The sequence below is a fragment of the Bactrocera dorsalis genome, chromosome 3, assembly GCF_023373825.1.
Source record: "Bactrocera dorsalis isolate Fly_Bdor chromosome 3, ASM2337382v1, whole genome shotgun sequence".
In the NCBI taxonomy this organism is placed as follows: Eukaryota; Metazoa; Arthropoda; class Insecta; order Diptera; family Tephritidae; genus Bactrocera; species Bactrocera dorsalis.
The window spans coordinates 56,377,709-56,405,181 of record NC_064305.1 but is presented as its reverse complement, the minus strand read 5'-3'; the positions used below and the strand labels follow the sequence as shown (position 1 = coordinate 56,405,181).

General features: G+C 35.4%; 2 protein-coding genes across 2 annotated transcripts; both read left to right on the top strand.

Moving 5' to 3' along the window:
• Positions 1–385: 385 nt before the first annotated feature.
• Positions 386–1,986, top strand: LOC105223061 (uncharacterized). The gene is made up of 2 exons (XM_011200665.4): positions 386–774; positions 1,253–1,986. Exons 1-2 carry the CDS (start codon positions 763–765, stop codon positions 1,607–1,609), a joined length of 369 nt encoding a protein of 122 aa, XP_011198967.1. The 5' UTR covers positions 386–762; the 3' UTR covers positions 1,610–1,986.
• Positions 1,987–14,145: 12,159 nt separating this feature from the next.
• LOC105223062 (MIT domain-containing protein 1) lies at positions 14,146–15,876 on the top strand. The gene is made up of 2 exons (XM_011200666.3): positions 14,146–14,894; positions 15,147–15,876. The coding sequence occupies exons 1-2, from the start codon at positions 14,290–14,292 to the stop codon at positions 15,754–15,756; spliced, it is 1,215 nt and encodes a 404-aa protein (XP_011198968.2). The 5' UTR covers positions 14,146–14,289; the 3' UTR covers positions 15,757–15,876.
• The last annotated feature ends 11,597 nt before the right edge of the window (positions 15,877–27,473 follow it).

Here is a 27,473-nt window from a genome sequence, read left to right as displayed (position 1 = left end):
ATTTATATTTTCGCCAGCAATTTGCGCTTAGTAATTGCTTATTACAACAAAAAAAAAAAAAATAATAATGATAATAATAAACACAATTTTGGTAAACAACTAATAGCTGTTATGAGTGTAATGCACATCCTAACCTCACTTTTGAAATTGTCGTAAACAAAAATGAAGTTAGATTCCAATATGAACTGTAGCACACATACATACATACATACATATGTATGATATACAATGCAAACATTTCAATGCTCATTAATGGGCTCCAGTCGGAGTGTACCTGCTTGCGGTCATGTTGGGTGGCGGGCGTTCACATATTTTGCTCTCATTTAGAATAAATACGGCAACGGCATTTGAGCAGCCGCAACAACAACGTAAATAATTGTAGGAAAAAGGAATTGCTAACACTTCACAGCAATACGCGAATAAATACTTACTTAATGGGCCTTACATACGCACATACATACGTACATAGAAATGGCATGGCGGTAATTGGCTTTTGCTTTCGTTTGTTTATGAGTACTTTACTCGGGCGTACACGGCTATGCTAATGGGTATATAAAGAAAATATGCGTTGGTGGACTATTAATCAGAACGCATTTGACTATCAAAGCACATCAAACTCGGCGAAATACAAATAATTCTAGAACTCTAGAACTCTGCGAAATTGCGAAGTGATACTAACTTTTGATTTGAAATTCCGAAATTTAACAGTGAAATCCTTGTGTATTAAGAACGTCATTTCCAGAATTGTACTATATTTCCAACATGAATTTTAAAGTGAGTTGAAAGTTGGACTAAATGCCACAAAGTTCTTGGAAAATAAATATTTGAGTGTTATATAATGACAAAAATAATGTTATGATTTAATAATAAAATGAAGGATGCAAAACAGTTTATACTTTTTGTGTGAAACCAAGAAATTTTCATTCGCTTAATTTTTTAAATTTGTGTTGAATTCTTTAAAGCGCTGACACTCTAAAAATCCTTACATATAATAATGTAGAATTTAATTTATTAAAAAAATGTTAAATCCAAATATTCTTTTAATAAAATACTATAAGTATTTAATAATATAATTGCTGAGTTGGAAGGATAAAATAATTGTTTAAATAATAATATTGATTTAAATAGAAAAAATCTGAATATTTATTTTAAGAAACATAAATAAAAGAGGAAATAAATCGATAAATGTGTACGCTGAAAGCAAATACCACAATCACATTAATGCAACTTCACTTCATCTTCATCATTTCAGATATTCTACGCACGAGCCTGCCTCACTTTACTGCTCATTTGCGTCGGCAATTACATTACCGTTGCGGATGCCAAGCCTACTGTAACATACTTAGATGGCTATGTGGATGCGATTGAGCACGACTACATAGTACCCTACCAACAACCGATTACCGACTATCATCTGAGTCGCTTGCGTCGTGGCTACTACTACGTCGAGGACGGTTATATAACCGCTATACCTGAGTCCCTCCTGTACGCAAATAGACGCGTGGATACCGTGTCCTCTAGCGTTAATAGCGCAACGCCGAATGCTGCTAAGAACAAGCGTACCGATGGCAAGCGCAAGAAGTTATTTGTGCCAAACTTATTCGGTTGAGGAGGAAATGAGTGGAAGCTGCAAAGAGAATGAGGGAGCATTGCGATAAATTTGGTGGCTCCTGCTTGTGGCTAACTTATTTTCTCGCTGATCTCTTTCGCTTGGCACTTTGAGATGATAGACTGAAGTATATTTTAATAGCTTTTTTTATTATCAAATATTTTTTAATTGTTAACATTTATATTTCGTTTTGGACAATGTTTAGTTTTAGAAGCTTATGCACCTGATTGTATTAAGTTCACTTATTCATAGCAATATATCAGCAGTATTATCTGTATTATGCATTATTATTTTGGTGTATATTTGAAGCCAAATTGACTTTGATATGTAAAATATCTATTAAATCTAAAAATAAAAATATATTATTTACATATTTATGATTGGTGTATTATTTTATGCATATACTGAAGTAGAGCAGTTTCTCTTCCTTAATTGAGTTATGTAGTAAGCCGTCAACTTCCAGAATACTTTTTCAAAAGCTTTTTTAAATTCGCTTGCAACTATATTCTTCGCTACGCCCAGCAGAACAGCGCGTATTTCACAATTTCCGTGAATACTTACCAAAAAATATTTCGCATTGGTAAACATGTTCTATGGTCTACGTAAGCACAGGAAGTTATTATTCAAACATTTCGCTATTACTAAATAATAACTAGCGCAAATATAATTTCTTATGCAAAATAAGCTTTACTTAACGTCAAATTAACACTTCCGCAATCTGACAACAGTTATATTTGCTATCCACTAGCTTGTTAGCAAGCATTTGTTGATGTAACTTATAATTATTATGCCTTATAAAAAGTTTTGAATTAAATGCACAAACGATATGGTTTACAAGAAAATCGTTCATTTGGATCGTTCTTAGTAAGGTAAGCTATTGAATAGATAGGTAGACAATATATAATAATTCTCAGTGGCAGCCAAGCTAACTGATGGTGATTCATACACGGTCAAATCGCATATGGTACGGGAATGTGTCTGGAAACTAAATGTGGACAGCGAATTAAATTTAGGCTATTTGGTTTCCGAGGCATACAGGTATTGCAGGAAACACAGTTGTAGACAATTTTGCGAAAGATCTAAAACAAAAATTTCAAAAAGGTTCGTAATCTAAGTTTTTTTTGAAATCTGACAAAATGGCGGCGGTTTGAACATAAAGATCGATTTTGCCCTTTTTTCGACAAGTTTTCGTAGAAAAAAATAGAAAGTTCGCAAGCTCTTTCTATTCAATCTAACCGAAGCATTATCATGTCTGTGCTGTGGTGGTCCGTCTCGTCACATCTTGTTGCAGAGTGAGATATAATTTTCGTAAAACTAATCATGGCAGGTAGAAATATATACCATGTGTATATACAAATGTACAAAATGATGAGCGTGTGAAATCCGGATGGCAGTCTGTCATCCGACAGACATTCCAAATATCTTGAGTCTGCTCCCACAACTCATTTAACCCCTTAGGAGGATTAGAGTACTTTCCCAGCCGCGCCTCGACATGACTTCACAAATGGTTGGTAGATGAGCAAATCAGGACCACAAATAGCTTCGAAAACATATAAAATGTCATATCTAAACTCGAAATCATAATATAAAATCGTAATTTGGTGCAACAAACCGTAGTGCTGAGAGACATATCAGACATATATGGTTTGAAAATTGTTAAAAAGTGGGCGTGGGTTCACAACCTAATAACTTTAAGTTACTTATATCACTAGCTATTACACTGACAATAAGTAACGAGTATGTAATGTAAGATATCATAATGCCAATAAAAATATTTCTTTGACATCCATATAGCCAATATAGATATAAAGCTTTCAGTTGGCTTTATACCGTAATATCGGTTAATATGTAAAATAAAAAAATCAAAATTTTTTTCAAAAAATTCGTGAAAAACATGTGTTCGAATATACTTGAGGAATCTCTTCCACAGTGATGTATTACTAAATGACAGCCATTTTTATGACTCCATTAGCTTTTTTTTATTGACATTCGAGTTATTAAAGTAACTAAATAAGGTAATTAATAACAGTGCAATCTTTTTAAATAAGAGATAAATAAAACTCAATGTTTCTGTTTTTGCACGCGTATACATAAAAATTCCTAAATTTATATGTGTCCAAGAACCCTTAGTTTTTTTTAAGTATTGAGTTCCAAATATCTTGAGTCTGCTCCCACAACTCATTTAACCCCTTAGGAGGATTAGAGTACTTTGCCAGCCGCGCCTCGACATGACTTCACAAATTTTCGATCATCGGACCATATTAACTTGCAAATAAAAAATTCAAGTAAACATTTTCATACTAAAAAATAAATTGTGTTAAACTTACCATCTCCTAATCTTCTTTTGTCAACATATGTTTTTTTTTGTTTTCTGATGTTTTAAGATCATTATTTTTTTAATGAACGAGATATCGTCCACTCACTTGCTTCAAAATGTAGCACTTTAAGAGCTGCCGTGGCTTACTTGCATTTTGTTGCTATTTTGGCACAGATTGCTCATCCTTTAATAATTTTTAAAAAATTTTCTCCTTATTTTGGCACTGCATTGTCAAGTTTGTTTACTGATCAGCTCAATTAACAACTAAAATACGTGTTCTCATCATAATTACAAAAATAGCGGTAACATTTAAGTTGCTTTTGTGCCACATTATCCAGCAGTTCTACAGTATACAAATATGATGTTTATACACAACATTCAAAAAAAATGTTAGAGTTCTAACTATATATACTTAATTGGAATAAAAGCTTGTTACAGTATCACATTATGTGATATCTCAATGTTTTCACAAACATAATTTAATTTAGCGCTGAATATACACACCTTTCCACTGTACAAAGCAAGAAGTAATATGTAACGAGATGAAACTTTGCCCAATAGAACTTTTAGCGCATGCCACCTTATTACCATAATTTGTTATCAAAACCAACAAAAACTGTTCAAGCCCCTAGGTACGTACGACATTTGGACACCAGTACCTAATATGACTGAATTTTTTTCCGCAAATATCGGTCCATTGTGTGAGATATATATTTGTTGAAAAATGGATTGAATCGTGTTAATACTTCTCTGAGCCTCAATATATGTTTTTCGGTGCTTTCGGACTTTATCATAATATAATTTAGTTTGAACTAATAACAGTGTATCTTTTGTGAATAAATAAATAAAGTTGAGCGAAAAACTTGACCTAGCCCCCATATAACAAACATAAAACATCCGAGTGACTTTACTCCATATGCTTGGTGAACGCATGTGTAGTGGTATTTTATAAAACCCAGGGAACTTATTATTAATATATGGCTAGTATATGGTATTGGCTAAAATAGATAAAACCGGGTCGGTGAGTTTTACAAACTAAAAAAAAAATATTAATATTACAAAAGTTAATTCAATTAGGTTTTTAATGGATTATTTGCATCCCACAAAAAAAGTTTAAAATGTTTCCGCTTTTAAAATATGCGTCTATAAATACATATGCACATATCCAAAAAATAGTAATTGTAGGTATCAGCGTGTTGTTTGTGACAAGAAAGCACATGGTTTTAGGCGTACCTTTCAAGTATTGATATGTCATTGCAGCAATATAGGCGCCAGCTTATCAGCAAGCAATCTTTTCTAAGAAAACTCAATTCAGCTCTATACGAAGTGGATATTGATTACTCTTAATTTGAGAATTGCTTAACTAAATTCATTTTTTTTTAACTTTCTCGTGCTAGTTAATTCATATACTTATGAATGGTTAAAAAAATATATATTTACTTTTGCAGAATAAGATCTTTATTCTAGAAATTCACATACTTAAATGAACATGTTTTCGTATTATCCTATGGGTTATATATTATTCGTTAAGTTGATAACATATTCATGTTTTGTAGCTTAGGTCTAAAGTCTCATTGTATTATTTGTTGTAAACAAGTGCTTATCGTGCGGCCTATGCCTGTGTATGCATGTGTATGCATGTCTTGCATGCATTGGTGTGGTATGAGTTCAAAATCATGTGTTTGATACTCTTGTTTATTTGTTTAAGACAGATCTGGCTGTATCAGTTTCTCATACACATACTTGTGTATAAGTTTCGTTGATACTGGTATTAACTTGCTCAAGGAGTGTTTAAATATACTCTAATTCGTACAAACTTTTTTGTCACGTTATTGTTTCTTACTAATTCAATATAAACATACTTAATTAATTTATTGCCAATGCGCAGATCTTTTGATGTAATTGCCATGTCAAAGACTTTACATCTTCGCAAATTTTCTTTACAAAATTGCTCTTCTGAGACATTCAGGAGTGTTATTTTTGTGATATCGTGAAAAATTTAACGGAACAGCAAACAGAGGCATATTAGTGTCGGTGCTTCTACAGCAGATGCCTTAAGAAGCCAGTAGTGGCTATGGACAGGAAATATCAAATATAACAAAGGTGTTTTATTGTTGTTGGAGTTCCAAACGGGGAAGCTTATGTTATGATATCGATACGATAAAGCTTTATGTATTTTTGTATATTCAATACAATAAACACATCAGGTATTATTCTTATTGTCGATTGGTCATAGCTTTACCTCTTTGAAAAGTAATTTTAGAAAAACTATGATTTCTTTCTTCATTTATCCTTCTTCGATATAATTAACCCAGCGATGCTCAAACTTTTTTCCCCTTTGAAAAAAGTCTTTTTTTGGAAGCCTGTAAAGTAGCCTCTCTTGATAACGATATGGCCCAAAAATTTCCAGACAAGTTTGACCATTTAGGCCGTAAGAATAATGAAATAGTAATCTGAGCGACATAGTAGAGCTATGTGACCATTTTAGATAGTTTGTTGAGATTACATAAGCTTATAAGATACCAATTTCATTGTAATCCATTCGGATCGCTGAAAAATGTATGTTGAATTGTTTTGTAACACTTTTATAATTTAAACGCTTGACAACATAATGAAAATTATTGCACACAATTAGTTACACTACTCAACAAATCTGAAAGAAAAATTTGCAACAGACATGCTAAGAACTGGGGAATTTCAGGTATCCTGATTACAAATTTGAATTTCAAAATTTTCCATGTCCAGCTATTTTTCCCATTTTTAGTATATGGTGGTGTTTGAAATTCTACGTGGTAAGAAATTTTTACTAAAATTTTCGGTTTTAGCAACGCAAAGGGCCGAGACCATCGGGAGTGTATATGCAAAGAGGCGCAGAGCATATATGTATTTGTTATGTTGAGATCAATACTGTAAATTCATGGATAGGTGGTGCAAAATATGCTATGATTCCTGTACTTTTTCGAGGGAACTAGAGCTCTTCATCCAAGGTGGGCATATGACATCCAGTGCATTCGCGAAAAGAAAATTGATAATGGTTTTAGGCTTTGTCTCATCTTAAAACATTCTCTTAATATTTTCAAGGTGTCTAACGAAGTGATTTCCACAATAAACATCCAAAAAGGTAATCGTAAGAGTAGAGTAGACCTTGTTCTGTCTTCATTAATCATAGGTACAATCTCCGCACATATTGTTCAGATCAAACCATTATAGATTCTAGCTGCTATTTAAACTTATCCATTACGTTGTTGCTTTTATTTTCCGGGATTAAAGAATAAAAACATTATTTTATCATAAAAATTCGCTCTATTGTTTTTCAAAATATTTTCTATTAAAATCTATACTATATACAGTAGCGGACAAGAAACAACGCGACACTTATTTGTAGTGACTTTAAATTGATGTAGTGTTAACAAATCAAACTTTATTATACAAGTAAGTTAAAAATTTTTCATCAAAAAGCTTTATTAAATTTTTGCACATGGCTGAAATAAAGTATTACTGAAGTTTGGCATCGCAGATTTCTGACATCACAGGTTCACTAATTGGAAGCGAAATCAGTACGCGAACAATACGACGGCGTCTCCAAGAAGCCGGACTAACTGCCTGTCGACCAGCCAAGAAACCACTATTGATGCTAAAAATGCGATAAAAACGTCTCCTATGGACGAAACTGCACAAAACCTGTACCAAGGAAGATTTGAGCAAAGCCATATTTTCAGATGAGTCCAAAATTAACATCGTCGGTTTAGGCTGAATGCCCTACTTTCGCAGAAGAGTTGGTGAACGTTTCAGTAATGAGTGTGTCAAACGTACCGTCAGGACAAAAAAATATTTAGCATAATTGGGTGTTTTATTACTTAACTGGCCTGGGAACAGTCCTGAATTTCTGAGTACTTAAATCATCAATTTAATCCTTAGCATAGGTCTGATGTACGTAAAAGATAAAGTAATAGGTCACCGTTTTCCGACACCTGAAGAGGCGGTTGATGCGTTCAGAACGCAAGGTTTGGAGATGCCTCAGAGTGGCAAAAGTTCTTCGAAAATAGTTTCAAACACATGTATAGTATGTAAAAGTATATACAGTATACAGTAGCGGACAAAACAAAGAGGACACCTTAGAAATTTGTGATTATTTGATTTTATCTAAAAGTAAAGAATTATAAAAATAAAAATTTCATGAAACTTGATTTATATAAGTATTCGTAACAAAATTAAAAAGCTGCAACAAAATATTTCCTCAAAACTAAACGCGATACAATAAAAATCCGATTTTCTTTTAATAAATTAGTAATAATAATAGAGAAATTTTTTATCACAGTTTTCATTTGTTCGGGAATGCAATCAACGACTGTAAGATTTGTGGCGGTATACCGTTATACCAAATGTCTTCAATTATTCGGTCAAGTTCTGGCAAAGTCTTTGGTCTCTTCTTGGTTATCCGCGCTTTCATGATGTGCTAAATGTTTTCTATATAAGAGAGAAGTTTGCATTGTCGTGGTGAAAAGTGATCCGTCTTCGGCTGTTAGTGTTCCTGATTTCAGATGGTTGTATACCATTCAATATTGACTGTTCTCCGTTGTTTTGGAAGTATGGTTGTGATAAGTCTTGTTGTTCAAAAAAAAAAACTGGCAACCGTTACAAAAACTGATTCACGAAATCAGTTTAAGAGTGATCTACGATCTCGATTGAATTCACCATACTATCGATAAACACTGGTTCTTGATGGAGCTTCAATACCAAAAACTGAATGTATTTCATCGATGCACTGTTACAGAGTTAATTCCTGTGGAATGTTGTACAAAAATATTCGTTCGAAAATGTTTGTGGTTTAATTCTAGTTTTTGGCTGAGATGCATATTTCAATTTGCTGTAAGCAACACAAATAGCGCTCGTATGTCAAAACGTTCTGAGTATATATAACATAAAATTGTGAGCTGCCAGTTTGCAGCACGAGGGTTGCAAAAAGCAGGAGTTTAGAAGTCAACCTACTGCTAACAATGGTTCTTTGCTTTTGCCTCAAGTGCAACCGCTTGGCGATTTAAGTATTTGGTAATGGGTGTGAATAGTTATGTTTATATTTAGGTGGGGTAGTATTTGAAGTGCGGCTGTAGACTCGAGAAAGAGCACCAGAAGGCGTTGAGTTTTAGTTATACAAGTATACATAAGTATTTTACACTTAATTTACGAATTACTCGTGAAAAATTGATGTTTGCAGATTCCATTATTTTAATTAGAAAGTAGGCCACAAACGAAAGATGTCACTGTTCATCAGCAATTGCGTACATCATATGATATTTTACAATATTTCCCAAAAGAATATTGTCATAAGTATGGTATATGTTTAATGTCAATAAAGTTTATTATGAAGTGAGCATGCAAATAGAGGGGTAGATAGTACGCAGGAAAATACAATACACAAGCAAAGTAGCCGATAACGGTCAGAAATTAATCAGAAACACTTTGAGATAATTTGACAACACAAACCGTTGAAGCTTTATTTTTTCGTGTATAAAGATTTTAATCGTCTGCATAAGCAGTTTTCAAGAAAATGGTAATCATTTTTGAAGCACAGTGGACTCCCGGTAATTCGTAGTCGCAAGGGTCGAATAATAATTTACGAATGGTTGAGGTTTTCGAATTAGTGAGGTTAAGATAAGAAAATTACGAATTATTATATTAATATGAGGAACTTTTTTAATTGTGTGCTTATAAAATTACTAGCTGGCCCCGCAGCCGTTGTCCTGCGTGAAATTATGTGTTTTGAAATGAAAAGAAAGTTGAATTTATCATTTCATTTTTTTTTTTTTCAATGTAACGCAGCTTGATAAACAAAATTTTTTGGTTTCTGTTCCGGTGTACAGAAAAGATGGCTTTCCAACTCGTGTGCACGCCACGTATATCTAGCCGTGTGAAAAACATAGAATTTCCAAACTTATTGCACACACTATGCGACTATCCTTGTGTCCTGTTGAGTGTCATCTCAAATGCAATTTTCGCTGGAAACTGAAATGGCAAATCGTTGGAACTCAAAGAAATTCGTTGAATCAAGCATTCAGCCCTTTGTATTCGATAGCTGCGTCACCATCAGTCGGGTTCCATTACATAGTTTCGGCGCTTGCAGATTGCAAAACATAATAACGACAGATCAAACTTTGAGACGCAAATGATGCGGTGGCATACCAATCTCCATCTCCAAAGAATTTAGAAACTCCTGGATAATTCACGGCGACGTCTTCAATGGAAAGACGATCGGCCGATTTGTATGAGCGCAAGTCTACCGGAATTTGACTTTGAATCTTCCAGTTTAAGTCAACAAAATCGGTATTTTTGGCAGCTAACATTGTGCGTGCACTTAAGGAATTGTAGTTACGATAATTTGGCCAATGTTCGAACATTTGTGATGAGTTCATCCTTCGTGAATTGATAAACGGCAGATGGAATTGATCTCAAACCACTGGAAGCATCAACCGGAATTGACACATTTCCAATTTTTAGCGAATACGATGTAAAATGTCTTAACAATTTCTTCGATGATGCATCCCATGTATAATATCAACGTATTTCGAATAGAGCAATGTTCTCGTAAGCGGATCACTGACGAAAGTTGAGAAAAAAACTCGTCAATGTTAGTTTTGTTGTTGGCGGTGTTACCACCGGCTGTAATGTATTCTCTGGGCTGAAATAAACTCTTTGGCCAATCTCCATATTAACTGCGAGACACACAACAATCGGAAACCGTTCATGAATTGCAAAAGTAAATATCCTACAAAGCGCTTTATTGCAGTTCACGTATGGACCGTATCGTTTAAGACCATTAAGCGCCATGTTGCTTCCCTTGGTGACGTACTTACAAACGTATTTTATAGATTACACCAAACTGCAATACTAAACATTGATATGAGTTTAGAATGTGAATTAGACAACAGTGGAGAATATAGTACGATATGTTGTCAGCTTCGATATTCACTACTCTAAGTTGTATGGTCGTCTGATGAGCTACGACGATGGAGTGGATATCCATCATTTCCAGTTTGCGATTCCGAAAGAAAAGCAAGCGGATAGTGTTTCGTGCATTTATTGTTAGACATATAAACCGAAAAGGGATTGTAGTGTCCGCAAGGTCCATGAACCATATTGCTTTCCACCACTTCATATAATACTGGATCTTTCACACGTAAAGTTTTCACTGAATAATTTTCAATTGTTCAATTCACAACCTGTCGTAAAGCATCGTAAATCGTAATAGTAATAATTTTTCTCTTGAATAGCCGGAATAAAAAAGCAAGCGATCGAGACTGAACTATTCAAATAATTTCCAAATCAAAATATTGAAAAACAAAACAGAAATTGAAAAAAAATGTTTTTGGAAAAAAGTTACTTTTTGGAATTATCCAATTTGCCGACTTTTCATGAAAAGTATAAGATGTTTTTATTTCTAAACCTTCCTTAATCCACAACGAACAACCTCTTAAAATTTCATCAATATTGGTTCAGCCGTTCTCTTAGCGTTACTAACGAACAAACATTCATTCGTTTGTATGAGAAAAAGAAAAGGACTGTTTTTAGGGGTTTTCCGGCAATTATTCGAATAATCCCTGAACCTAAACGAATATTTTAAAAAAAGAATTATCAAATTTCGTTCAGTCGTATTAAAGTTATGAGCGTACATACATTTTGGCGATTCATTTTTACATACATACATATTTATATAGACGAAGATGTAAGGTTGTTTTTATTGTTTTTTTTTTTTTTTGAAGAAATGAAATATTGAAATGATTCCTACAAACATGAATTTTGAACAAATGCTTATGATTTGAAATATAATTTTTGTATTTATGAGTTGTATTAAATTTTGACATAAAGAGATAAAAAGTATCCTATGTCCGTATCCTGGCTCTAAGCTACCTCCCTACCAATTTTCAGCCAAATCTGTTCTGCCGTTCTTGAGTTATAAGTGATGTAACTAACACGACTTTCTTTTATATATATAGATATTTATTTTTTTTAATAATCGACACATACATATTAAAATTGTATACATTTAATATTACATATAAGTTAATTTAACCTAAAGCACATGCCATATTATCAAAATTTAAGTTTTAAAAACGTATGTTTTTTGCATTGTTTTATCCTCGTTTCACGTATTTTGTCTAAAGAGTTCTCTGTTCCAAAGTAATTCTAAACAAAAAGCCTTCTTCAACTTGAGAAATTCAATTTTATAAAAAAAACGCAGCTATTTTATGACGGGTTTTGCCTCTTTGGATGTCAAATGTTCAGTTGAGAAATCATAGTTGGAATCCACACTAAAGGCACAAGATTGATCCACGCTTTGAGCGAAATGTCCATAGCGTCAAACAGTGTGAATATGATATCTCTTTTGTCATCAATGCAATCTACAAGATTGGAAACCATTTCTTTGCGATAGAATGCTTTAGAATTCTTAATTATACCCTGATCGAGAGGTTGGAGCTTAGAAGTTGTGTTGGCCGGTAGGAATTGTAATTGTATGTCGCTAAAACCCATTGTGCGTCGAGCAGTTATCCATGAATAAAATAATCTTTCGGTTTTCTTATAAAACTGTTGTTCCAGATTTTAAGCCATTCGTTAAATAAATCAGTAGTCATCCACGCCTTTTTTTGAAGCATTTTGGTTTTGTTGACTTTCCAATAAACTGTGGTTTCAACTTTTTTGTCACTTTAGTGTCACTCTTTCTTTACTGTGTTTACCGTCGGAGCACTTTTAGTTTTTAAAACAAAGTGTGCGATCTGACAGGCATTTATAAAATAGACCATTTGCGTTAAAAATGTCCTTAGCATCATAATCTTTAATTCTTCCTTCCACGTCAAACAAACAATTTCATTAACAGCAGAACCTTTTCCACAAATCTTTTAAATCTAAAATTATCGATCTAGCCAACCACTAATTGTTTTAAAATTACTTATGTTCACTTTTTTGGCAAATTAAAGTGCTTTTGCTTTTAATAATGGTCCCCCAAGGATATACGAGTATAAGACTGTCGACAGGGTTAACCACAAAAGCACAGATTTTTCAATTTAGGGAAATTCACATTGTTTTTGGCGTTTTATTTTACTACGTGAAGGTGATTGCGTTATAAACCCAAAACAAAAAACATTCGAATGCGACTTTCTCAGCAATATTTGAAGCGTTTTAAAAAGGATGAAGTAGATTTTGTCCATTGATTTATCACTATAGATGAGACTTGGTTCTATCAAAAATGTCTTGAATCAAAACAAGAGGCTGAAGAGCGGTCTGAACTTGGTTGTTGGGCTTCGAAACGAGTCCGTGTCCGGAAATCGGCCAAGAAGGTTATGGCATGTATCAGTTTTTTAGAATGCGAGAGGAATTTTGTTTGTGGGTTACTAGCAAACTGGTAAAAAAATTAATTCTGAATATTATTTCAACCTTTTGCACCAGTTTAAGGAAAGAATTCGTTACAAAAGACCCGGTTTGCAGAAGAAAAAAATAATTTTTCATCAGGATAATGCTCCGTGTCACAAGACCATTTTGACAATGGCTAAAATCTATGAATTAAAGTTCAAATTGTTGGAGTATCCACCATATTCACCAGATTTGGCCCCCAGCTACATCCATTTGTTTCCAGAACTGAAAAAAATTATGCGTGGCAAACGATTTTCATCAAATGAAGAGGTCATAAGGGCTGTTGAAGCGTATTTTGCAGATCTTCCGGATTCTGACTTTTGGGATGGGATCCATAGATTGGAGGTTCGTTGAAGCAACTGTGTTATTTTTCAGGGAGATTATACTGAATAATAAAGTGTATTTTGAATCATAAAATTGCGTTTTTCTTATTGAGCAACCAGATCCGTACATATGTACTCTGCTTCGGATTACGAATTATAAGAGTTTGTCAACAAGCAATTACGATTTATAAAAGATTAAACGAAATTTTCATTGTCAAAAAAATACGAATAAACGAGAGGACCAAAATATATGCAAATTTTTCAAATTAACGCGATTCCTTTAAAAGATCAACGAATTCTCGCGATTCCACTGTATATATACTTAGTATATAGTAATCTATATCTTTCGTGACATTTTTATGGAAGCTATTTCGTAAATATTGTGTAATGTAATTTGATTTCACTATATTCGAAAATAAATAAGTTTCGCATTTTTATATAAGCACATAATGTCAGCCCTTTCAAGGTCTCAATCATTCATATGAAGGAAATCATTTTAATCAATACAAAATAAAAGAACTGTCAAAGCTTTATTTGGAAAATGTAGCAAAATAATTTTGGTAAATAAATAAAAATATATATATATATATACATTTTGGGAATCAGGGATTGGTAATCAAAATTTAGTTAAATACGATATGGAGAAAAAATCACCCAAAGGCTCAAAATCTACAAGGGAATCTATGGGAGGCAGAGAAAATTGTGAATCCAGAAGAGAGCGTAATGTTAGAGACTCCAAAATTCTTAAGGATACTAAGGAGAAAAGGAGCGAACAAAGAAGCGAACGTGGTTCAAAGACTGAACATGAAAGTAGAAGAGAACATGATCGCGAAAGCAGAAGTGAGCGCTACTCGAAATCCGATCGCGAGAGACGAAAAGATAGCGACGAAAAATATTATTATGAGAGTAAAATTGAACGTAATTCACGAAACGAATTAGAGCATCGAAGACAGCATGAATCAAAAAGCGACCGCGAAATAAACAACGTCAAAAGTTCGAGGGATATGAGAGATGTTAAAAGCGATCGCGAATCAAGAGATATGAAAAGAAGCAATGACAACAAAACAAAGAAGCCAGATCACAAAACACTGATGCAAGACATTAAAGAGCTAATAATGCGTGCGCTTGAGTGTGAACTGAGCGGTCATGTATTAGAGGCACGAATGCTATACGAAGAAAGTCTCGTTAAACTGCAAATCTGCACGGACAACGAACAAAACGAAGATATGTTAGATAGTTACAGGTACATATATATACATAAGGTATATAAGGTCAAGCCTTATTAAATCTCTATACTCTATACTATATTTATTTATGAGCATTCTTCTTCAGGTTTTCATACCCTTTGAACCACGTTTATGCTCTAGAAAAGTTCGTACTTAACATAACAACCTCTTTTTTGTATAACTTATACCTTATCACTCTCAAAGTTGAGCGACATGATCTTTTGTGGTACTTTTCAAAGAAATATTTCCTTTACAATTTTTACTTTCAGAAAATATCTCAGTAGTTACGAAAAGCACGTGCAGCGTCTGCGTGATCAAATCGAACAGAACTTGTTCAGCTGCAAGATTACGGAACATATCGCCATCCCGGAGGGTTCACGCGGTCGCAGCTATGAAAAGCTCATCGGCTGCTATTTGAACGATAAAGTATCGGTGGTGCATATTTACGAACCATGTCTCACTCAAAGCTGCCATCTGGAACATTTCATTAACTTTGTCGAAGTGCTTGTAAAGAATTGTTCAAATCTGATGTTCTTGCGTGTAATTACTCGCGCTAGCCCTAAGTCCAGCAATCTGCAAAAGGATGTGTTAAATGATTTGCGCGAAGAGTTGGACAGCGGCAATATTTCGTTCAACTATCAATTCGATGAGCAATTAAAGAAGCCGCGTATTGTCTTCAACAATGGTGTAGTAATACGCTGTAGGCGCGGCTTACATATTTACAAGCCCTTGGCAAAGTACTACAAGTTAGGCCTGTACGATTTTGACTTTCGGCGTTGCGAAAGCGCCGAGGTGGATATTTATCAAGGCAAACCCTTCTCGGAATCTATTTCGAAGTCGGACAGAACGGATCTAATGGAGAGTTTATTGCACGCTTAAGGGCGAAATTGATAGGAATTTTAAAAATTAGTCAAGTTCATATAACAGAGGATAATCATAGTCACCGAAAGTAATTTATATTATACAAAAATTATAGAAAAAATAGGAAAATACAAATAAAAATAAAACTCAGTAATAAGAATAGAAAACTGTTATATAAAATTATACTCGAAAAACTAAAGAAGAGTTAAGTTCGGGTATAACCGAATACTTCATATTCTTGCAACTTGCAAGAATTAAAGGCAGGGAAGTACTTAGAGGTACATTAGGCCTGATAGTTATATAGGATTTTCGGTAGGGATATGTAAGGTCTAAATGTATGTGGACAACATATGTTCGATTCACGCCTTGGAGCAAAATACCACGTGTCACTCGGCAGCTACCTGTCGAATTGCTCGAACGTGTCACCGAAAATTGGACTCAACGGATGGACCATCCGAGACGTAGCCGCGATATTTGAAAGAGATAGTCTTCCAAAAATATTTTGTTAATTGCCACATATTTTGGTGTTATTTGTAATCATTTGAATTGAAAACGGCATAACAGTTCGATTCACGAAGGGATAAGCGGTTTATCAAAACACTTTTTCCTTTTGATTTAGCTTCATTAAAATTTGGCAACAACTTTTTCACTGTTTGCAATAGTATAATAATATTAGATGTCCTTTGAATTTTCGAATTGTGCTGTTGAACAAGACTTAAAAAAAAGATTCGACGTTTGAGATGTCCCAAAACCTACAAAATGCAATCGTTCGGGTGGAGTTTTAATTGCTGGAAATCTCACTTTGGCCATTAGCACAATACATCCCAGGCGTTTCACCTTGAAAGTTAGCCGGATAACAATTTGGACAAATTGTGTCCACCATTCCAATGTATCCGTACATATTATAATCAATCTGACTGCAATCAGCACCCATCATTTTAGCCGATAGAACGACGTATTCGTGAGCGCCGTGCAAGGGTAACAGATCTACATATTTCGTGGGTTACGTTCACGCTGCGATGCATCAGCTTGTGCGCGTTCATCTGCAGTCTGTGATCGGCTTAGTAATGGCTTATCTTTGCATTACGCGTTTGCCGACCTATACTCGTATTCGCTAGTCTGGCTCGTGCCATTTTCTTTCATATAAAGGACTCACCGTTTGCATGAGCGCACTTAACAAAATGTCCGCATTAATGTTTAACAGTTTAAGAAGGGGATTGTGTTCCCTTCTTAAAACAACTTCACATAAATTATGTATCTACTAAATATCTTCAGTGCGAACAAACAAAGGCTCGTTCCTAAGTTATAAAATTACAACGAAAAGTGGGATTACTTTTTAACTTTATGGGGACTCCAACGTTTTTCTTCTGGTTTGGACAGACTTCGTGGCCAACTATTGCAACTTGTTCAGAGTATAAAAGTAAAAAGCAACACTTGAATTTTCTTAAGGATTCCATTTGTACATACTCGTACAAACACAACTGAGAATGGAAAAAGATGGATTATATATCGATTTCAGCCATTTACGGGATTAGAGTTGCAGTACATCAGCTATTATACATGTATCTCAATTTTGCCCTTCTTCAAACCTTGCTTTCGATTATTGATTTGCGAATCGAGCAAACTGCATATGTATACCAGATGTTCAAACAAGCAGGCAGCTATTGTATTAGAGGGCGTTACTAGCTAACGAACGAGCGGCTGATCAGTTGTCTCCAAGCACCTGGAGACTCAGGACAAGCATTTTCGCACAACGTGAGTGCTGCAAGCCGAAAATGCAGCGTTCGTTAGAGCAGAGGATTTAATTCTGTGTGCGAGTGGAGGTGTATCAAGAAAATTTGAACATGTGTGATAGTGACCTCCAATCTTTGAATAACGTAATCACAGGTGATGAGTCATGGATCATTGAGTATGATCCCGAGACAAAGAGGCAATCTTCCGAGTGGCACACGCCGCCGTCTCCTCTCCCAAAAAAGGGAAGAATGAGCAAATCCAAGGTTAAAACGATGCTCATAGCCGTTTTTGACATCAAAGGCATCGTTCATCATGAATTTGTTCCTCCAGGACAAACCGTCAAGGCCATGTTTTGCGTGGAAGTTCTCAAGAGACTCAAACGAAGGCTCAATCGGGTCCGACAAGACATCGCAGCCGATTTGAAATTGCACCACGACAACACCCCGGCTCACATGGCTCTTTCGGAGAATGTCTTCCGTGACGGCTTCAATGCTTGCAAATCGCGCTATCAGCGACTCAGTCTTTGTACAGTCCCTATATTTGTTTTAAGTTTTCAAAAGCGAAAAGTAATCTTTCTTTTGCCATTCATAGCACTTTCATCTCGATAATTCCGTTTTTGCTTTTACGTATACATTTTTTGACAAGAAAGCAGTAGGGGAAAAAAGCTAGATGGCGAATAATAACAATCAATAACAACAATTTTTTTAGCATTAAAATCATCTTACAAAGTAAGGTTATCTAGTTATCAATTAGTTGTTGGATGACCGAACATCCACGATTCTCGGAGAAAATTGTTTCCACACAACATTCCATACGTTTTTCGGATTAAGGGATTCTATCTCAGTACTAAGAAATTTCGTGTGATACCTGATTAAGCGGAAAATTTGTTATGTGTCATTTTATTTACTTTTGCGTGATTTATTATTTCGTACGGTTAATTAGTATTACTAATTAAATTTAATTAACAAAGTTTTAAAAACAATGCGCAAGCTATAAATGGAAAACTTCAGTAATTATTTATGGAACAGCAATGAGGCCAAACACAAAACCAACAATGAAGACATCCAGATTTCAATCTTTTAGCCCTTACAGTCCATAACACCTGTGTTCATGCAATTTCGTAACTTGTTAAGTTTAACACGAAGAGGCGCCAGAAAAGCACACCGGAATATATCCACATAATTATTGGTTTAAGTTCGATTAGCACCTTTGGCTGTGAAAAATTCCAAATTGAAGTGAAAGGTAGCACTAACTGACTCAACTATTATATGCGAAAAAATGATGATTCGTTTCTGATTCGCTCGGGTGAGGCAGTGTGTACGAGTCTAACGAAAATACACTGACGCCTGGAATCAGTTATGATAGAGTTGTCAAAATAATAACTTAAGTTCTGATTCATGCTGGGATCACTTCCGATTCATGACTAAGTTCCGTTTTCGTAGCTCTTCTGTGTTATTCACGTCGAGTAGTTATCATTCTGTCGTGAACATTACCAGGTAGTTACGCGTATATTCAGTATTTTGCTTCCAATTAACACTTGACTTTTCTATGAATGACATTGCTCACGTAGTGAAAATGTCTAAAAATAATTTTTATTAATATTACTGACACCTTGAAAAATAAATAACGGTTCTGGCGTATTTCATCGTTATAGAACATATTTTGTTAGGCTATGTTATGTTAGGTCCTTTGGCAGACATCTAAGATTTGATCTATTTAGGACAGTTCTTTATGAATAAGCAAATCTTCTTTCCTAACATGGTATGCGGGCAATCCCGTTTCAATTCAGGTCTTGGAGCAAAACATCCCGCGTGTTATTGGTCAGTTACCGGTCGAGCCATGGATCTTTGAGTATGATCACGAGACAAAGAGGCAATCTTTTCAAACATTTTGACACGATAGAGGGGATCCAAGTAGCATGCACCTCGGCACTTAAGGCTATTCCGGAGAATGCCTTCCGTGATGCTTTCAATGCTTGGAACTCGCGCTGGCAGCGCTGTATCGACGCAGAAGGAGCCTATTTTGAAAGTTTTTAAAGAATTATAATGATTGGTTCAATAAAGTTTTTTAAATCGGTTCAGTCCTATTACTTTTCGGACAAACACTGTACCACAATCTTCTTCATTATACTCGTATTATTGTCGAATATAATGGAAATTTTTTACTATCAATTCAAGCGAGCTCGCCGCTTGTGACGCCAGTAGAAAATTTATACAGCAAAATTTGAATTTGATAAACACTTATCCATATCTCAAAAGCCAATAACCTAACGGAAGTTAAAACAACAAAAATTTGCTAATATATGCGAATAAAAACCAAAAATAAGTTATGTAAATTCTCAGCAGTTTTCAAGTGTTTCTTTTATTTGCCTACAATTATTTCATTAATTTAGAAATTCATTGTTTTCTATTGACTAAAATTTGTATAGCGCAAACTAGCCACTGAATTCGCAAACAACGAATGAATATAAATATTTGCACACAAGTGTGATTTGAGTGTCTGAGGTCTATGTTTAAGTACTTGGCGGCGCTGTTGGCGCGAATTCCCTCTTGAGTTCTAATGCGGAAGCGCACAGGCGTTGACTCAACGTGTGGAGGGCTCGTTTATGACACCACGAATGCGCAAATATTTAGACGAGTCATGCACAAATCAAATTAATACAATTCGGCTGTGCTGACACAATCAAAATAACTAAACGTCACAGCTTCAGCAGTGGAGAAATAATAAAGTTCAATCTGCGTCTCAAGTAAATCATTTCAAATATTTCTTTGCGGTTAGTTAGTCATTAGTGGTTTGGAGTGCACCGAGTGATTGGGAAGAAATATTTTTTTACGAAAAAAAGTAAGTATGTATGTGTTGTTTGTATGTCACAAATAATTCAATAATAATTCACAAAATGTAGCGACACTTTAAACCCGCTAAGCTGTTGTGGCGATTGCGGCTGCTGCGACCGGCGGTGAGTGGCTGGTTCGACAGCTAATGACACACGGAAGCCGCAGCCAAATGAGCTCCGCTGTTATAATGGTTTGTGAGCCGCTTAATATGAAACATACATATATGTATACACGTATACTTATTTATATGCCAAAGTTCCATTGTAAATATTATTAATAACATCATCTAGTTTTTAGTTAAGTGTATCATATTCATATTCTCGCCGTGTTAATTAATTTATTTAAATAGATTCGACTTTTGTGTATATATGCAAAGTATTCGGTTCTTGATGATGAGCGATTTGTATAAATAAAGTAGGGAAGTGATAAGTACGGGTCCGTCCAAAGGTTAGATGTTAGCGCTTTATAGCGTGTAGAATTTTTGGATCGCAACTGTAGGTTTTGAGATAATATAGGTATGCATCTATTGATTTTTTAAATAAATCTTATATAATTTTGGGGCCAAAAAAAACATTTTAAAATAAATTTCGTGCGAATATCCATTCGTCGTTTTATTCTAGGTTGGTTGAGCTGCCGTCAACATCAACTGATGATTACAAACAACATCGTTGGAATATCGTAAGAATCAATGAAAACCATTTCGAAAGATCGTTTTAGCCTAAGAAAAGTGAAAGCATGTTTAGTCTCAAAATCACTCATTTTTTTCGGAAAACAGTTTCGCGTTAGCGTCTGTGAAATAGTGCTTTCCGACCACCAGGAAATAATGAGACGTATTGCTACTGGCGATGAGCCTTGTATCTATGTTTACGAGCTAGAAAAAGACGATCAATCGGCCGAATATTGTGGCATAGGTGAGCTGAAGCCGAAAAACCATGCCAAAAAGTCGTAACGAAAATGCAATGAACGGAGTTTCGTCTACATCGGACCAACGGGAGTTAGGTTAGGTTTACTGAATTGTTGCCACGCCGTTCATAGACCTACAGGTTCTCTGTAATGGCAGATAAAGGCAATAAAATGAGTTCTGGTTAAGACTGCACAGAAGCATAAGAGGTGTTCCAGTCTTTCTCTCATGTCTACTTTCTGGCACTTTCTGCTTGATCGTCGTTACTGCTGTCCATCCACCTGCATCCGTAAGTTAGATCAAAAATCATCCTTTCGAGACCGCGTGGGCAAAAAGCATTCGAGTGTTTTTTGGGGTTCTAGCACATGATCTTGGCAATACTGCAGGTCCCTAAGGTATTCCATCTTCCCTTGAACCATCTGTCTTTCGGAGATTTCATTATGCATCATTTTTAACGACTTGTACTGGTACGGCAGCCAGAGGGATGTTACTTTTGGCATTCTCATCAGTATATCCTATCGGCAGGCTGCTACATCCACTGAGTCCCTGCTTCTAAGAATATTCTTTCACACAATGCGATTAATCAAAAAGATGGGCCCCGACGTTTTTCCAAAAAACACATTAAACTATGTACGCACTTCCCACTAGTTATTCACACAATTAATTACAGCGTTTGACTCGGTTTGTAAAAATCCAGATAGACGTCACGATTTCATTTTGTCTTGCCATTAGAAGTATGTATGATCATGTGGTATAATGATACCTCCACCAGCTTTTCGAAGCTGTTCAAAAAGTCGTTTTCTAAAAAAAACCTTTACACTCATGTGCAAAATGTTGCGAGAGTATTAAGTTCTTTGATTACCACGTGTTTCGCGTTGCTTAGCGGTAAAGCGTGCACGCATGCGTAGGAGAACGAGCGAGTTTGTGAGCACTGCTTATAAATATAAATACATATTTCGATTGAATAAAACGTGAAACTACTAAACATGTCATTCGCATGATTATTGATAATAAATATTTCCAAGGTTAGTAAAAAAACTTGAATTTGATAAGAATTAATTACGGATTTTTATACAAAAAACTTTAAACAAAAAATACCGACAAAGCATAGACTTATTACTTTTTGAAAAATATGGAAAAACGTGAAAACTTTTCTATATTCGTCACAAAATGACATATGTACCGAAATGGTGGATCGGTTGCTTACGTCCACTATGCCATTGTTATCGGTTATACAATGGATTTTGTCACATAAAAAGGTTTTGTTTTCAAGTTTCTCACACGTGAATTTCGCATCATAATAAAGACACATATCATTTAAGAATATCCATAATATATAATATACGTGTGTGTGTTTCTATAATACAATAAAAACTGGTCTGCATAAAGCATGAATGACGCTGACGAACAACAAAAGATATGCAAATTCAGTTATTCGGCGACTGGTTTTTCTCCAATGCAAGGCTTGTTAGAGTTAGACTCAACTTAGTGAGTAGTTTGGCTTGGGCTAGTTATAGATATTAAATAAGAAACTGAAGATAGTTGATATGATATAAGCGAAAGTAAGTACTGTTACCAGAGCAACATTCTTCAGATAGTTTACAACCAAAAGGCCTTCAGCGTCACACAAGCCGGAGTTACATTAACTCACCTCCTCCGCTTCGTATTGACTCATTAAGTTCTTTGAACTGGAAATACCGTCATTATGTTTTCAATGAATTCAGTTTAGGAGCACCTTTGCCAAATACATACATATTTATTAGAACTAAGGCGGTTTTACTACACTGGTCTAATTATATATACATACATAGATAATATGCTCCTAATTCTAAAAGTAACTTGTAGATTCGAGCATTTTCCGGTTTCGATTATGTTTTTGAAATGCAAATTTATGTATTGCGGGAATTGAAAATTAAATCATTAAATTATCATCATAAGATGAGTTCTAAACCTCGCCAAGCCGTTATTAGTTATATTAAATAATGTTGACGTCTATGAAATTAGAGAGATAAGAGCAAATGAGACAAATTGGTTAATCAGCCGTATTTAGTGAATAATCGTTTTTGTTTATAAAACTGAAAGTAATTGCGCATTGATAATCATATTTTCTATATTTTCTAGCGTGTTGAGTCAAATGTTAAAGTAAACAAAATAATCGACATTAGGATTAATGATAGTTTTATGTGTGCATACGCCTTGGTGATCAGAATGAAGAACGAAATTCGTTTCACGCCGTGTTTAGTCAATATATCTTCCGTTTATGAACAGTGGAATTGGTTTCATAATTCTTATTTATCGCTGTATCCATTTTCCATAGGCCTAGTACACCGATTAAAAAAATTTCGATATTCATGTTAACTTTCCTCCATATACGGGATGCGTCATCTTTTCTTCTTCTTTACTGGCGTAGACATCGCTTACGCTATTATAGCCGAGTTAACGACAGCGCGCCTGTCGTTTCTTCTTTTTGCAATGTGGTGCCAATTGGAAATGCCAAGCGAAGCCAGGTTCTTCTCCACCTGGTCTTTCCAACGAAGTAGAAGTTTTCTTCTTCCTCTGTTTCCCCCGGAGGGAATTGCGTCGAATACTTTCAGAGCAGGAGTGTTTTCGTCCACTCTGCCAGCGATGCCGCCGTCTTTTAATTCGCTGAACTATGTGAATGTCGTCGTATATTTCATACAGCTCATCGTTCCATTGAATGGATCATAAATCTTTCGCAGAACCTTTCTTCCGAAAACTCCGACCGACTCATCAAATATTCTCATCGTCCATACCTCTGCACCATATGTATAGCAGGACGGGAATAATGAGTGACTTATAGAGTTTGATTTTTGTTCGTCGAGAGAGCACTTTACTTTTCAATTGCCTGCTCAGTCCAAAGTAGCACCTGTTGGCAAAAGTTATTCTGCTTTGAATCTCTAGGCTGACATTGTTGTTGTTTATGCTGGTTCCTAAATAGACGAAATTATCTACAACTTCGAAGTTTTGATTGCCAACAGTGAGGTGGGAGCCTAGTCACTAGTGCGACTGTTTGTTTGATGACATGAGATATTTCATCTTGCCCTCGTTCACTGCCAGACCCATCTGCTTCGCTTTCTTATCCAGTCTGGAGAAAGCAGAACTAACGGCGAGGTTGTTGAAGCCAATGATATCAATATCATCGGCAAACGCCAGCAACTCTTATAGTAGATGGTACCTTCTCTATTGAGTCGCCGTGTCTGAAACCTTGATGACATCGAACGGCTCGGAGAGGTTCTTCCCGATCCTGACGGAGCTTTTAGTATTTCTCAACGTCAACATAGCCGTATTAGTTTTGCGGGGATACCAAATTCAGACATCGCGGCACAAAGGCAGCTTCTTTTCGAATAAAAAATCGTTAGGCTATCTGTTTTGACTGCAACTTCCCGACGACGAACCTTCCTTGTGTTTGTTGATGTGCGTTTTTTGCTGTACAGAGGCAAATTGCGTTCCTTTATATGGCCACTGAGGAAAATTCCAAAGGGACCTACTTGCCTCAGTCTTGTCCCATTCATCGCATTTCTTAGGCGGCGGTGATGTCAATCTTTATTTTCACGAGGACATCAACTAGCTGGGCCACCTTCCCAATTAAGGGACTGGACATTCCAGGTGCATACCCTCAAATCGTAATCCTTATTTCGTTTGTCATGGTCGTCATCAAAAGGGGGTTTTTCTTCCGAGGCTGTTTGTTCCTTTTTCCGGAAGTCGTGACCTGCTTGGTCCATATGTAAAAGAATCGTTACTGGCCACTCATTTGCGTGACTTGCGTGAGTCATGTATCTCCATCCTCCAATCCATCTTTTATCGCATTGAATAACTTCGACGTTACTTACAAGTATTGGAAATCCATCTCTATGGCCTTCAGATAAGGCATAAAATAGAAACTAATCTCTTCGAGTTAGTTTTATTGCACAAACAATGAGTAAATGAAATGTGGACAGTTTTCATAAGAATTTAATGAAATCTTAAACGGTATATTCGGACTTTTTAAAATAGCGTTGTGTGCAAAAAATATTTTTTTCTACGTTGGTCAGTGACAATGATTGAAAATATTCAACAAAGAAGTTCCATTAAATTTTTTGTACGGAATCAAATTTCTGGTGACGAAACGTCCAGTTTGTCGCAAAAAAGTGCTTTTGATTGGTACAAATTATTCAAAGAATGTCGAGAACGTGTTGTACGACGAGCCTAGTGCAGGACGGTCATCAACATCAACTAATGATCAATACGTTAATAAAACAAAGGAATTAGTGATCGAGAATCGACGAGATGAGAGATCTGACTGTAATCGTTGGAATATCGGAAAGATCAATGAAACCCATTTTGAAAGATCATTTGGGTCTAAGATAAGCGAAAGTACGATTGCTTCTAAAATCACTGAATTTTTCGAAAAATAGCATCACGTTAAAGTTTGCGAAACAATGTTCTCCGACTTCCAGAATGGCAGGTAACTTATTATTACTGGCGATGAGTCTTGGATCTATGCTTACGACCCGAAAATAGACGATAAATCGGTCAAACATCGTGGCAAAGGTTAGCCGAATTCGAAAAAACCACGCCAAGGATGGTCATAAATTAAGGTTATGTTTGACAGTTTTCTTCAATTATCCGAATTACTTCTAATGGGCCAAATTGTCATATAATATTCGAGTTTTATGCAACAAAATCAAACGACCACTCCGGTGAAACCGTTTTAAGTCAATTGAAGCCATTAAACGTGAATATTTAAGCACATTGAAGGCTATTCCGGAAATTGACTTTAATAACTGTTTCGAGGATTGGAAAAAACCTTAGCATAAATGTATTGGGGTCAAGAGGAATTACTTTGAGTAGGACGACCTACACCTTTTGAAAAATATTATTTGAGCGTTATGCGGCGTTTGCGTCAAGTTAATCCTCTGAATTAGGCGTAATTATGGGTGAACAACTCTCCGTTCCTTGATAATGATATTGCATCATGTCATACTATCATTGGTTTTTCCGAGTCATATTGTTCCGCAATTACTGCATTTGTCTTTGGCTCTGAGCGACTTCTGGCTTCAAAGGCCAATACAGGACGCTGTTTTGACACGATTGAGGAGATAAAAACCGAATCGCAGGTCTGGAAGGCGATAACTAAAAAAAAAATTCTGACTGTATTGAGAACTGGAAAAAACGTCGGCAAATTTTCGTTTTTTTGGACGGGAATTACTTTCAAGGGGATGAAATTGATATTGAAGAAGTATAAATAAGAATTTACATTTTATAGATAATTTCAGCTTCTTGATTTCGTAAAATCAATAGATTTGAATGGCCTCGATATTTGAAGTCTATGAAAGCTTCTTTCGTACTTTGAGATTAGTCAGCAAGCTGGTGGTGCTATTCTACATGGATGACATGGATTGATGGTGAAATAACTTTTGGCATCCTAGTTAGTTACTCTGCTGAGATATTACTGCGTTAGTTCCTAAGAAGTATCAGCAATTTTCGCTTCATTTCTTCATCTGCATAGTTCCTCAATATTTGGACCTTGTTGGAAGTGTCAGTTCCGAAAGGTAAATAATTTATTTGCATAAACATCCAGAAGGGAACGCCGTAAACTCTATTAATGAACAACGTGATGCTGAGTTGATGTCCGTCCATCTTTCTGTCTGTATATACGCGAACTAAAACCGATCAAAATCAAGTTTTTGTAAGGAAATTTTTTTATTTCTGTTGCATATTCTTGCTTTGGTGCAATCGAACTTGAAGTTTTTGGTTTTATTTTTTTGCTTGACCGACAGACATTTTTTGAGCAAGATACAAAGTGGTCTGTGCCGATACATCGGACGAGCCAGATAATTTATTTAGGTTGAAACCCATCGAAAACGAAAGATAAAATTACGAACATTAAAGCAACAAGTAAAGAAGGGCTAAGTTCTGGTGCAACCTAACATTTTATGCGCTTGCAACTTGAAAGTTACAAGGCCAAGGATATACTTTAAGGTGCAAAATATAATAATATATAAGATAAGGATGTTATCTACCGAATGTAGTTGAAATCGGTCGAGCAGGAGATATAATATTTCATTTAATAGTGGGTCGTACCCATCGTACAATTTTCACATGTGTACCAAATTTCATCAAGATATCCTAATTTAAACAGTTTGTCTCGATTTCTGGCAAAACTGCGAGTTCTCTAGAAAAAGGTTACATCGCAATGTTTTAGGTAATGGAAAGTTCTATAACTTCAATAGAGGAAACTCAGTTCGTTGCAAAAAAAGTTGAAT